The 13,407-nt window shown below is 33.2% G+C and overlaps 1 protein-coding gene across 10 annotated transcripts in view; it reads left to right on the forward strand.

Annotated features, from left to right (window-relative positions):
* Positions 1-13,407, forward strand: part of dock4b (dedicator of cytokinesis 4b) — a 158,497-nt gene that overhangs the window by 100,306 nt on the left and 44,784 nt on the right. For all 10 annotated transcript variants that reach the window (XM_087247539.2, XM_087247543.2, XM_087247540.2 and 7 more), the window contains 8 exon segments: positions 4,039-4,231; positions 5,195-5,322; positions 7,921-8,055; positions 11,852-11,950; positions 12,032-12,126; positions 12,233-12,308; positions 12,388-12,488; positions 13,035-13,093. In XM_087247539.2, the coding sequence (XP_087103665.2) occupies positions 4,039-4,231; positions 5,195-5,322; positions 7,921-8,055; positions 11,852-11,950; positions 12,032-12,126; positions 12,233-12,308; positions 12,388-12,488; positions 13,035-13,093 (886 nt within the window).

Genomic DNA, 13,407 nt, shown 5'->3' on the forward strand with positions numbered 1-13,407 from the left:
GAAATAGGAGCTGCGCAAGGAACACCATAGGCTTTGAGAGCAGAACGTAACTGAATGAAGACAAAATATGATGATGCTGGTAAACCGAACTTAGTTCTTAATTCTTGAAATGAGCAGAGTTCCTGGTGATTTGGTGCTCTTTGAGTAAACCGATCAAAGTCTAGCGTGTAACATTTCTCATTTCTTTTAATCCAGTAATTTATTTTCATTTAAAACTATTTAATACCATAATCATTTAATAAAATAAGTGTTTTTTTAATAGGTTAGAAATTTTTTTTGTTTATTTAAGTTATTTATTTAAAAAATATTTTTATTTAAAATTAATAAAAATAGCCAAACAAATTCCAACATATTATGCAAATTGCTTTTACTTGCTTGGAAATTGCTGTTAGGATTTATTGTTCGCTGTCATTTTTAGCTTGAAGTGTCCTCCAAAACCACAGGATGCCATCAGACATCTCTCGGTGGCACAGGCGAAACCCTTTTTTTTTCATAGTAATGCCCTTAGTTTAATTAAATGCTAAATAATTTTAGCAATAAATATCAAATATATTAGCAGCATGCTAATTCGTGTTATGCTAGCAATATGTTGGCTCATGTTAGCATTGTTTTAAACGTGGTACCAGCATGTGACATTGCACACTAGGGATGTGTTAACAGCAAAGCTAAGCGACTAGTCTTAAATTTCTATATTTATAACATGAGTATATGTTTGTCTCAAATAATACATGCTAAAATATGAAAAACATGTTAACAAAATGCTAATTCGTTATCAAAATATCAAATTTATTTGAAGATTCCTCCAAAACCACAGGATGCCATCAGAAATCTCTCGGTGGCATAGGTGAAACCCTTTTTTTTTTCATAGTAATGCCCTTAATTTAATTTCTCCAGACGCTTTGCCTTTGAGAAGTGGGATCATTCATATTTCATGAGGCGAATTTCATACAAAGGCTGTTTTGAATACACTTCCTAAACTCACGCTCAGCATTTGGAGCCTCCACACCAACATTTCCTCCTCGCCTGAGCTGAATGCGGATCGTGCTCTATTCTTCCGCCACTCCGGCTTTTGTTCGGAATTTGCCGTCAGTCTATTTTGATGTTCCTCAAAGAGCCTTGGAGTTGCCCGTGTGCCCCCTTTAAAAGAGGCAGAAGAAAACGGACAGAGGAAGAAATGCTTTGGGTTTTAATGAGAGAAGGAAACATTGTAGGCTAAGTGAAAACAAAGGATACGCATGAATAGAATGAACTGAGATGGGGAAAGAAGTAAGATAGTGAAGGCGCTACATGATTACAAGAACCTCTTGGAATAATATTCAGCTTTCACTATTAGCATAAAGTCTGATCCACTTGGCAGCGATAACTCTTGCTGGTTATGATGAAAATAACCACCAATTATTCTCTGGAGTTGATTATCTGGCAGAAATGTAAAGCATTTGATATCTGTCTGTAACTAGCAAAGCCTAGCCTGGAGAGTGGTAATACAGTTTTAAATCATACCAACAGCATTATAAAACATAGTATAAACATGCTAACAACGTGTTGAGATGTTAATGTTTTAAAACGTGTTAAAACCATGCTAGAAATGTATTAGATCATGTTAGCAGCATTGTAAAACATTGTGCTAAGGGTAATTTTTTGCTAGCATTTTGTTAAACATGTTAATGCATACTATCGGTTGATGGAATGTGTTAGTCTGGTGTTAAAATACTAGCAAGATGTTAATGGCAACATACAGTAGAATGCTAAAAACATGATCAATATATTAGCATCACGTTAACTCGTGTTATGCTAACAATATGTTGATTCATGTTAGATTTATAACGATTCATGCTAGGAACATGTCCAAACATGTTTGAAATGCTGTGTTCAAACATGTTAAAACCCCTTTAGCATTTAGCTATACATCTAGGACTAGCTTAGCGTCTTTATTTATATACTTCTAACTTGAAAGTATGTTTATCTCAGATGATAAACATATTAAAAGCTGCATGTTAAAAATGCTAATTAATTTTAGCAATAGGCTATATATCAAATATATTAGCATCATGCAAACTCAATGTGTTGATTCATGTTAGCATTGTTTTAAAAAATGCTACCAGGATGCACCAATTCATACCAGAAATGTGTTCAAGCGTGTCAAAATCACTTTAGCATTCAGCTATCTATTTAGGAGTAGCTTAGCGGCTTTTATTTAGTTAGAAGACTAGCTTAGTGTTTAATTTATATATTTAAAACATGAGAATATGTTCACCTCACATAATGGATAATTAAAATATTAAAAACATGCTAAAAAATGCTAATTAATTTTAGCAACATATATCAAACATATTAGCAGCATGCTAATTTGTGTTATGCTAGCAATATGTTGGCTCATATTAGCATTGTTTTAAACGTTGTACCAGCATGTGACATTGCACACTAGGGATGTGTTAACAGCAAAGCTACGCGACTAGTCTTAAATTTCTATATTTATAACATGAGTATATGTTTGTCTCAAATACATGCTAAAATATGAAAAACATGTTAACAAAATGCTAATTCGTTATCAAAATATCAAATATATTAGTATTATGCTAACTCATGTTATGGTAACGATGTGTTTATTCATGTTAGCATTTCAATCATGGTACCAGGATGTTACAGTTAATGCTAGAAATGTGTTCAAACATGTTAAAATTGCTTTAACATTCAGTAATTAGCGACTTGCTTAGCGACTAGTCTTCTATTTATATATTTATAGCACAAGTATGTGTTTATCTTACATAATGCAAGTTACAATATAAACAAAATGCTAATTCAGGTTAGCAAAATATAGCAAATATATTAGCAGCATGCTAACTCACTCTATGCTAGCAATATTTTATTCCATGTTTTTTTTTAAACGATGCCAGCTTATAACAATTCATGTGAGGAATGTGTTCAGACATGACAAAATCACTTCAGATTTAGGACTAACTTAGTACCTTGTCTTTACCAGCATGTAACAGTTTACACAATAAATGCGCTAACACCGAAGCTTAGTAGCTAGTCTTTACCAGCATGTAACAGTGAGTTTATGCTATAAATGCGCTAATACCAAAGCTTAGCGACTAGTCTTTTATTTTTCTGTTTATAACATGCATATATGTTTATCTCACATGATGCATGAGAAAAATATCGGAGGCTGCATGTTAATACATGCAAAATTCATGTTAGCAATATATATATATTAAGTAAATTAGCAGCATGCTAACTCATGTAATGCCAGGAATGTGTTTATTCTTGTTAACACAATTGTTTTAAACACCAAAGCTTAGTTGCTAGTCTTTACCAACATGCAACAATTTAGGCTAGAAATGTGATATCAGCAAAGCTTAGCGGCGAACCTTTATATATTTATTAGCATGAGTATATTTTCATCTCACAAGATTCATCACCCATGTGTTAGACTGACTGTGGTTTGGACATTTTAATCTTCATAGAGAGCAGAACAAAGGCAGCCATGCTAATCCCCCATAATCCTCTGCTTCTCACCCACCCCTCTCTAAACTCAGTGCTGGTCTTCACAGCAGGATTATGTGTTGGGCTTTGACCCCTCTTCTGTCCATGTTCTTCCAGTATCTGAGATTCATTTAGTCAGTGGGTTAGTGGGTTAAACCCACATGAACATGGGGAGAACATGCAAACTCAACACAGAAACTGACCCAGTTGGAACCAGTGACCTTATTACTGTGAGGCGACAGTGCTAACCACTGTGCTGCAGTATTATAGTTGATGCTATATTCAAAGTTGCTGTTGTGTTATTTAGTGTACTGTAAACCAGGGTTTCTCAACCACGTTTCTGAAGGACCACCAGCTGTGCACATTTTCCTTCTTAACTAAACACCTGATTTAGATCATCAGCTCATTAGCGGAGACTGAAAGACCTGTAATGGGTGTGACAGACAGAGGAGACATCCATAACATGCAGTGCTGGTGGGCCTCCAGGAACGTGGTTGAGAAACACTGCTGTAAACTATGTATAACCGCTACAACTGTTTGTCTGCACCCACACAGGCGGTGTTTCTGCAGTCATTCCCCGCCGTGTACAACGAGTTACTGAAGCTTTTCACGGTCAGAGAAGTGGCCACGTTTGTCCGCGAGACTCTGGGCAGCCTCCCGACCGCCAGCCAGCCAGACTGCCCCCTAGAAGCAGTCAAACTGCACTGCATCGCCAAAACTGTGGACAGTCAACTTTACACCAACCCCGGTAAACCCCCACACACACACTCATAACAGACATCATCATACAGCTACGTTTATTGACTTATTGCATCTGACGACACTGTTTCTGGGTCCATCAGATGCCAAAAGCAAGCAAAAATACACTATTAAAAAGAGCTGAATCCCACACAGTTACTTTATGTGTTCCAGACACTAATCAATTACGTTTACTTAATTGTTTTTACAAATTTAAGTGGATTAAACAGTAGTTTGTAACAAGGAGTGTAGTGTGTATCACAAATATATATATATATACTCAAAGTGTGCTGCAATAGTATAGACAATCATCGCAATGTTTATATATCCCGGCTAAAAAAATCCAGCTTAAACCAGCCTAGGCTGGTTGTCTGGTGTTAGCTGGTCGACCAGCCTGGTTTTAGAGGGATTTTGGCCACTTCCAGGCTGGTTTTCAGCCATTTCCAGCCTGGTCTTAGCTGGTCAGGCTGGGAGATGACCAGCTAAAACCAGCTTGACCAGCCTAGCCAAGCTGGGAGTCCAGCCAAAACCAGCTATATCCAGCTTAAACCAGGCTGGTCAAGCTGGTTTCAGCTGGATTTGGCTGGTCATTTTCCAGCCTGACTAGCTAAGACCAGGCTGGAAATGGCTGGAAACCAACGTGGAAATGGCCTAGGCTGGTTTAAGCTGGATTTTTCAGCAAGGATTCATCTTTTATTAATGGTTAGAATAATTTTGTGTGATGCTTTTTGTGAAAATTGATTCATTTTTACAACTTAACCTTATTTGCAACATATAGAAGTTGTTATGTCATGTGGTGTTAGCATTGATGCTAATGACTAAACAGTGGTCATAAATGGATATTAAAAGTGTTTCCTCAGCTGAGTAGAGGTTTGCACCTGGAAACTATATTCTGTACATCACAGAGTCTACAGTGAAGATAACGATGATGACAGCCTTATTGAGAGTGAGTTTTCCTGAATGTTTTTGTCAGATTCCAGATGTGTCCTGCTGCCGGTGGTGTTGCGTTTGCTCCAGGCTCACATGCAGGAGCAGAGAGATTTGGTGATGTGTGCTCATATACTCACCTGCATGCTGTCTCTTCTCAAAAAGGACGACACGGTAAGAAAATACACATTTTTACACGTTTTTTTTATTCTTGATAGATTAATTCACCTCTGGTTTGGTTTGGTTAAAGTGAACTCTGATGCAGTATTTTGTTCTAGTCTGGACCGAAACTGAACTTCAGATGTTATACTTTTAAAGGGATAGTTTTTACTCATTATCGACTCTCCTCAAATGGTTATAAACCTTTATGAGTTTCTTGCTTTTGATGAACACTGTTAGAACACCAACTCCACGCCAGATAAATACGATCCAGCCCCGAATGCCAGATCTTGTCAGAAAATAACTGTTTTTTCTAGGATATGGACAACAAGTCAGCAAATTTTCTAATATCCAAACCTGTTAACCAATATTCAACTGAATTAACGGTCTCCTATCAATGTAGGATTTGACTGAAAAAAACAGAGAGGAGCAGAAGCAGGAGACTTTGACTGACCACGATAAATCCAACAAGTGTTATTATACCACAAGCAACAACAATGGAAAATTACTGCTTCACAACATTGTCCAGAGACAATACAGAACTTGAAATGGGGACATACTCTTATCTGTTACTCATAAAAACAAGAGCCGCATGAATCCACAATCATAAGATTATAACAATATGGAAAAATGGAAACAATAATAAAGAGATAACTATATGAATATAGTAGAGAAGATTTCGTATGACAAGAACTCGTGAGATTGAATCGCGCCAAGATTTGTCGTGGAGTTGAAAAGTTCTTTCATGAGTTGTGACTTTATAATGGAGCATGAGGGTGAAATTAGCATTTAAATAGAAGTAAAATACCATTCGTGACTTCTTCTTTTTTCTTTTAAAAAAGCACCTAAATTGTTTTGCAGTTTGTGTTTTTTTTTCCAGTTAAATTAAAATCTATTTTCCGTTTATATATTAGCATATGTTTTGTTAATGTTTAAAATGAATAATAAACTACTTTGCATTCACATAGGCTATTAGGAAAATATTATGCAGTGTTTGCATGCTCTTTACTCCATAGAATTCATTCAAATAGAAGTAAAAACATTCATTGAAAGTTGATTTTAAAAAAAAATCCATAAATAGATTTGTAATTTATGATTTTTTTCCCAGTTGAATAAAAGACAATTTCTTAAAAATAGTGTAAAAATCTCATCTCGTGTCGTTCTTGTGAACCCAATCTCGTGGAGTAACCGTCTCGTCACACCCCTAAAAAACATTAATTATAAAATATTAAAAAAAACATAATAAAATGACAAATAATAATCAAATCATTAACTAATGATCACTAAAATGATATAATGATAATTATATAAATGACTAATGATCATATGAATAAATAAAATAATTAAATAAAGAATAAATGAATATAAGCAAATGAAACTAAAACACAACATGAATGAATGGTTGCTTTCTTGAAACATCACACACTTAAGTTTGCAAAAAGATTTCTCAGATCCTTAGTTAGATTCTTTCTAAAGAAGATATTTTGAAGAATGCTGAAAACCTGTAACCATTGACTTTCATTGAAACAAATACTATGAGGGTTACAGGTTTCCAGCTTTCTTCATAGTCTCTTCTTCTGTGTTCAACAGAAGAAAGAAACTCAAATAGGTTTAGAAGATAAGGATGAGTAAATGATGACAGAATCTTAATTCTTGGGCGAACTAGACCTTTAAGTAAATCAGTTTGGCTTGACTATTAAGACTGATGTTGTTTATGCAAATGGCAGTACAGTTACTGGTTGTTTTTTTGCATTTGATAAATACAATTAATCGACAAAATACATTATACAACATTATACATTTATATATGTGTTTGTATATATGTTTTAATGTGAATTATATTGACATTATTGCTAAATAAATATCACAAAATATTATATACATTTATATTTGTTTGTGAATTTATTTCAATGTGAATTTTATAGACATTTTTGCTAAATATTTAACATTTTTAAAGTCTTTGTTTCTAAGATTACCCACATTAGTATTATTAAATATTAAAAATATTTCTACAGCATTATCAGTCTAGATTTATGCATGCATACTTATTGTACAGGCAGTTAAAGGAGGATTTTGTTCACTATAATAACCAAATAAGAAACTAAAATCAACTACAGGATGTTTAAATGCATACTCTTCAAACCACTGTAGCAAATGTGCAGTGCTTAGGTTTTTCCATTGATGTCTATTTACACACGCTATGGTAGATTGATAGAATAAAAGATTATTTAGCATAAATTTCTTCAAAATCAGCACAATTCACCAGCACACAAGCCTGAACGTGAGTAACCACGCACAGCTTCCTGTAGACAGACATGTCATTCAGAAGTTTTGCACATCTCCCATCAGTGTTGACTTCTGCTTTGAAGGAGAGCAGCGGAAAAACTGGGATGTGAAAATGCTGATTCTGGTTTAAATGCAGACGTTCAGCCTGACCTTGAAGATAAAGGCGATGTGTGCATGTGCGTGTGTGTGTGTGTCTTCCTGCATTTGTATAAGCTGAAACGACAGCTGAACCTTTCATGACCGTCTCACCCTTTCTGCCATTAACAACCTGTCAGAAAATCACCACTGACCTCTGCTGTGTGTGTTTCTGTGTGCTTCTGTGTGTAGGATTCCAGTTCATCTGAAGAGGTGGATCTGATCGTGGAGAGCGTTTTGGCTGTTTTACTGCGGACTATACTGGAAGTCGCTAACAGGCCACAACCTGCAGGGCCGACGCTACGGCCACAAGTTCAAGATGTTACGGTATGGCATTAATCAAAGTGAATACTGCTGTTCAGCACACATCAAACATAAAGACTCCTAGAATTTAATGACCTGTTGTTTCTGCAAAATAATATTCTGCAGTTTTCAAAATTTGTTAATAAACAATGCATATATTCTAGAAACTGAGGTTACAAAGAAGTTTTTCAGCACAGAGAGAGAATATAATCTTTTAGATCAGCCAGGATTAATCAATTTGAGCACAAGGCATAGTAAAGACATTTAAAATAGTGTAAAATAAATGTTTACTTTCAATTAATAAAATAAAACTATAACGTTTATTTCTATAGCACTTTTTACAATGCAGATTGTGTCAAAGCAGCTTAACATAGAAGTTCTGGTTAAGTCGAGATTTCAGAGTTGAAGTTCAGTTTAGTTCAGTCCAGTGTAGTTTAAATTCCACTGCTGATAGTTCAAACACTGAAGAGCAAATCCACCGAAGCGCAGCTCCACAAGTCCGGATCTGAGCAAGCCAGTGATGACAATGGCAAGGAAAAAAAATGTCCCCAATTGACGAAAGTAAAGAAAAAAAAAAAAAACCTAGAGAGAAACCAGGCTCTGTTGGGCACGACCATTATTCTTCTGGCCAAGCTTTCTGTGTGAAGCTGCAGTCTACAATAGGTGCTGGAGGTTGGAGAAGCTGGACGTCCATTGTGGAGAACTACAGTAGAGCGCCGGCGGGTGTTCAGGCTGGCCCACAGGATCAATGCGGTGACTTGTTTGTACTGTGGTCCATCATCAATCAGTCTCATGCACTTCATTCCTCCATGACCACCACAGCATCAGCTTGGGATACGGCCTGGTCCAGGATTATGGATACCTTGTGATCATCTCATCACAGCTCTTGGATCACATCAATAGAATGCATAGTCTGTAGGGTTCTCGGGATGAGTATCCCCAGGTGGAAATAGAGACTAAAGAAAAGAAATATTATGCAGCAAAATTGTTTTCAACATTAGTAATTTTATTAATTATTAAGTGCATCAAAACTAAAAAACATTCACAACAGAAGATGTTTAGCAGTGTCATTGTTTTCAAAATTAGTAATTGTATTTTTTATTATGAATTAATAATTGTATTAATCATTTTATTACAAATAAAAAAATAAATAAACAATAGAAAATGGTGGGGAATAAAAAAAAAGGAACTACTAATGTTTTTGTTAATCTACTAATCTAGTATGTAAAGACGCTTTTAATGCTACAAACAAATTCTATTTCAAATAAAAAAAAAAATCTTTAAATTTTTTTTTAGTTTAAAAAAATCTGGAAAAACAGCTGTTTTCAATGCTGATAGTAATAAATGATAATAATAAATGACAAATAATAAGCAGCATAATTGTTTTCAACATTGGTAAATTAGTAATTTTATTTTTATTATTAGTTATTAATTTCATTAAAAATCATTTTAAAAGAACTTACTGATATTTTTGTTCATCTAGGATGAATTTGGCTGTACAAAACATTAATGTTTATAATCATCATAGTGTAAAGACATTTCTAATGTTATCAAAGGTTTCTGTTTCAAAATAAAGACTGCTCGTTTGATTTATTGATTTTTTTTTTTTTTGTCTGTTCAAAAAATCCTGAAAAGCACAGCTGTTTTCAACATGGATAATAATGAATGCAATGGCTCGAAAAACAAATGTTTAGAAAGAATAAACGTGAGGATGAAGCGTGCCGAGATGGAGCATCAGAAAGCAGCCCTCAGGGTGAAGAAAGCACAGGGTTTTTTCTACATCAAAGTCTCTCCAGCAGCAGCAGATTTGACTGATTCCCAATGCAAACCTCACTCCAATTTATTCATCCATGTTCACACAGACTTTTATGTTTAATGTGGATTTTTCCCCATAGTACAGACAGGTTGTGTGTAATGAATTTATATGAGCCGTTTATTGCTAAAGCCACATTAAATCTGCTTTGTATTTTTTTAGGGAAATTTATACTGAAAATATCTAAAAAGTGTTCAAATGATTCAATATTTATTTTATCTTGTCTTTTAATGTCTTGTTTAAATATATGAGTTACTGTATACTACGTAGTTACATTTTTTATAGTTCGCCCATTCAAATCCACATAAGAAAGTGGATTAAAACATAAGGAAGTGTTAATGGTGGTTATTACATGTCTTAAATAAATAAATAAATAAATAAATAAATAATTAAATAAATAAATAAATAAATAAATAAATAAATACATAAATAAATAAATAAATAAATAAATAAATAAATAAATAAATAAATACATAAATAAATAAATAAATAAATAAATAAATAAATAAATAAATAAATAAATAAATAAATAAATAAATAAATAAATAAATAAATCTGAAATGCAATCTGAGCTGCATGCAATGCTTTTTAATGCCCAACCCTACCCCTCAAAGTGACATCACTAGCTCCATTGAGTGCATTCCATGCATGACTCCATTGTGTCTGACATTGCATCTCTGAGATTTTTGGGAAAATTGGGAAAATGTATAAAAGTGCAAACTGATGGCTGAATGTGTTATGATGCTTCTGTAAAATGGTGTCAAAAGTTTTCATTTTGGTCACACTTTATTTTAAGCTGTAGTTCTTGCTATTAATAAACCATGTGCTGACATTTATTTCAATCATCTCCTAATTTGCCGCTTATTATTAGGTATTAAGGTTTAAGTAGGTATTACATTAGAAATGCAGAATAGGATGATGCAGAAAACACTAGTCAACACTAATAATTACTAATATAGAACAAAATCAATGCCAAATGTATTGAAATAAAAAGCTTATCAAATAGCACAAGTTGAAATAAATAATACATTGAATTAACAACTGCTTGCATTTGAATGACTTGGATTGCCAGGGTTTGTATTTTTAGGGCCTGAAACTTAACACAGCTATTTATTTAAGCTGTGAATATTTCAGCTAAAAATATTTCAAACATGATTATATACTTAACAATTCAATGATTCATATTTAATTTCCAGATGTCATGTATAATATTCAAAAGACAATTTTCAATCTATTTTGTTTCAGTTAAAAAATTCGCTTCCAAAAATTCAGTGGATCAAATTTGGTTGTTAATTTTGACATTAGACAATATTAAATGCTACTTTTGTGCTGTTTTAAGCTTTTTTCCTCACTTATTTACTGGTTTAAAAATCTTAAATTGGTCCAACTGCTAGTGAAAAAGCAGCTGGAGATTGTCAATCTGCAATCTGTTGCTTTCCCTGTAGTTCCCGGATGTAATGTGAGATTTTAAGAGCCAAATTTGATCCACTGAATTTATGGAAGCAATTTTTTGAACTGAAATAAAATTAAATTACCTTATGAAAATTACCTTTTGAATATTATGCTTAGTATTTTTCACTGGTATTAAATATTTTGTAAGTGAAATCTGGAAATTGAATATGAATTATTAAGTATGCAAATGTGTTTGAAATATTTTTAGTTGAAAAATTCACATCTTAAATAAACAGCTGTGTTAAATTTCAGGACCTAAAAAATACAAACACTGAAATTTAAGTCATTAAAATTCAAGCAGTTGTTAGTTTAATGTATTATTTTTTTCAGTTTGTGCTATTCAACAAGCATTTTATTTCAATACTTTTGGCATTGATTTTGTTCCATAATAAAAAAATAGCTAATATTTTATTAATATACCAGTAGGTAATAGTGAGAATTGATACCTAAAGTGCTACCTTATTATTATTATTATTATTATTATTATTATTATTATTATTATTATTATTTATTTCTGTCACTGTATGTTTCTATTGTGTTGAATATATATTTCAGGGAGAGTTTGTGTCTTGTCTTCTGGCTTTGTTGAGGCACATGAAGGATAAACACTATCAGCAGCTCCTGCAGAGATTCACCAGTAAAGAAGACCTGCTGGTGAGAGTCTGCAGTACACTTTATCTCACTGACATCTCTTCATCACACACATAAACACTCATGAAACTGTCTGTTGGTCAGGACTTTCTCTTGCACATCTTCACTGTCTTTCGGATCCTGATCCGGCCAGAGATGTTCCCCAAAGACTGGACTGTCATGAGGCTCGTCACCAATAAGTCAGCTGCATTATTTCACCCCTTTACTTGAACATAATGGTGTTTTTAACGTGTGAGATTGAATCATGTTGATCTAATATGCGATCCGGTTCATTTATATTTTCAGCATCATCATCACCACTGTGCTCTACTTGTCGGATGCTTTAAGAAAAAACTTCCTCAGTGAGAAGTTTGACTATAAGGTTTGTTCTCAGTCTAGAAATGGTTGATCTTTTGTTTTAGTTAAGCCTCTATAAAAATATACATTTTTTTCTCCTGTAGGTTTGGGATTCGTACTTCTGTCTGTCTGTAATATTCATCAACCAGGCCTGCCTTCAGCTCGAGACTTTCTCTGCCTCGAAGAAAAAGAAAATACTAGAGAAGTGAGTGCCGGAAACCTGTCTAAATGATCTTATTAATAAAAATGTTTCCTTTATTAGGCTTGCTTTAGTTTGTTTATATTGTTTTGGTTTAGTTTAACATTTACTGTAGTTTTTATATTTTAAATTACTTGGATAATTAATATGTATTAAAATGTCTTTAATGTATTATTTATTAAAGTTATTTAAAAAAAAAAAAAAAAAAAAAAATATATATATATATATATATATATATATATATATATATATATATATATATATATATATATATATATATATATATATATATATATATATAAATATATATATATATATATATATATATATATATATAAATATATATAAATATATTACATATATTGCATTTATACTTTATATAACTTTTATATAATACTTTATAATATTTTAAAAGTAGCTTCAGTAATGGCCTAACCTTCGTCTACAAATGTCTCAATTGTGTTTTGATTCTTAATCTGGTACAGGAAAAGTGTCTTAATAGTATTATACCCCTTTCTTCTTTCTTCCAATTTGTGCTTTTTTTTTGTGCAGGTATGGAGACATGCGTGTAATGATGGGATGCGAGATCTTCAGCATGTGGCAAAATTTAGGCAAGTCAAATCAAATCACTTTTATTGTCACATCATCAGCAGCACGTGTGCTATAATAAGTGAAAAGCTTAGGTGTTGGCTCCTGACAGTCTAAAATACAGAGAGTGCAAATAAAATGACTGTGCAAAAACAACGATACAGACAGTGCAATTACGACAATGTGAAATTGATAGCAATATGCACAATTGAAATTGACAGCGGTATGTACAGTCATTCCTAGTCGGTCACACTTTACAATAAGGTTTTATTAGTTCATGTATTTACTAACACAAACTAATTATAAACAATGCTTTTACACCATTTATTAATCATAG

The sequence above is a fragment of the Danio rerio genome, chromosome 4 (genome assembly GCF_052040795.2).
Source record: "Danio rerio strain M-AB ecotype USA chromosome 4, GRCz13ab, whole genome shotgun sequence".
NCBI lineage: Eukaryota > Metazoa > Chordata > Actinopteri > Cypriniformes > Danionidae > Danio > Danio rerio.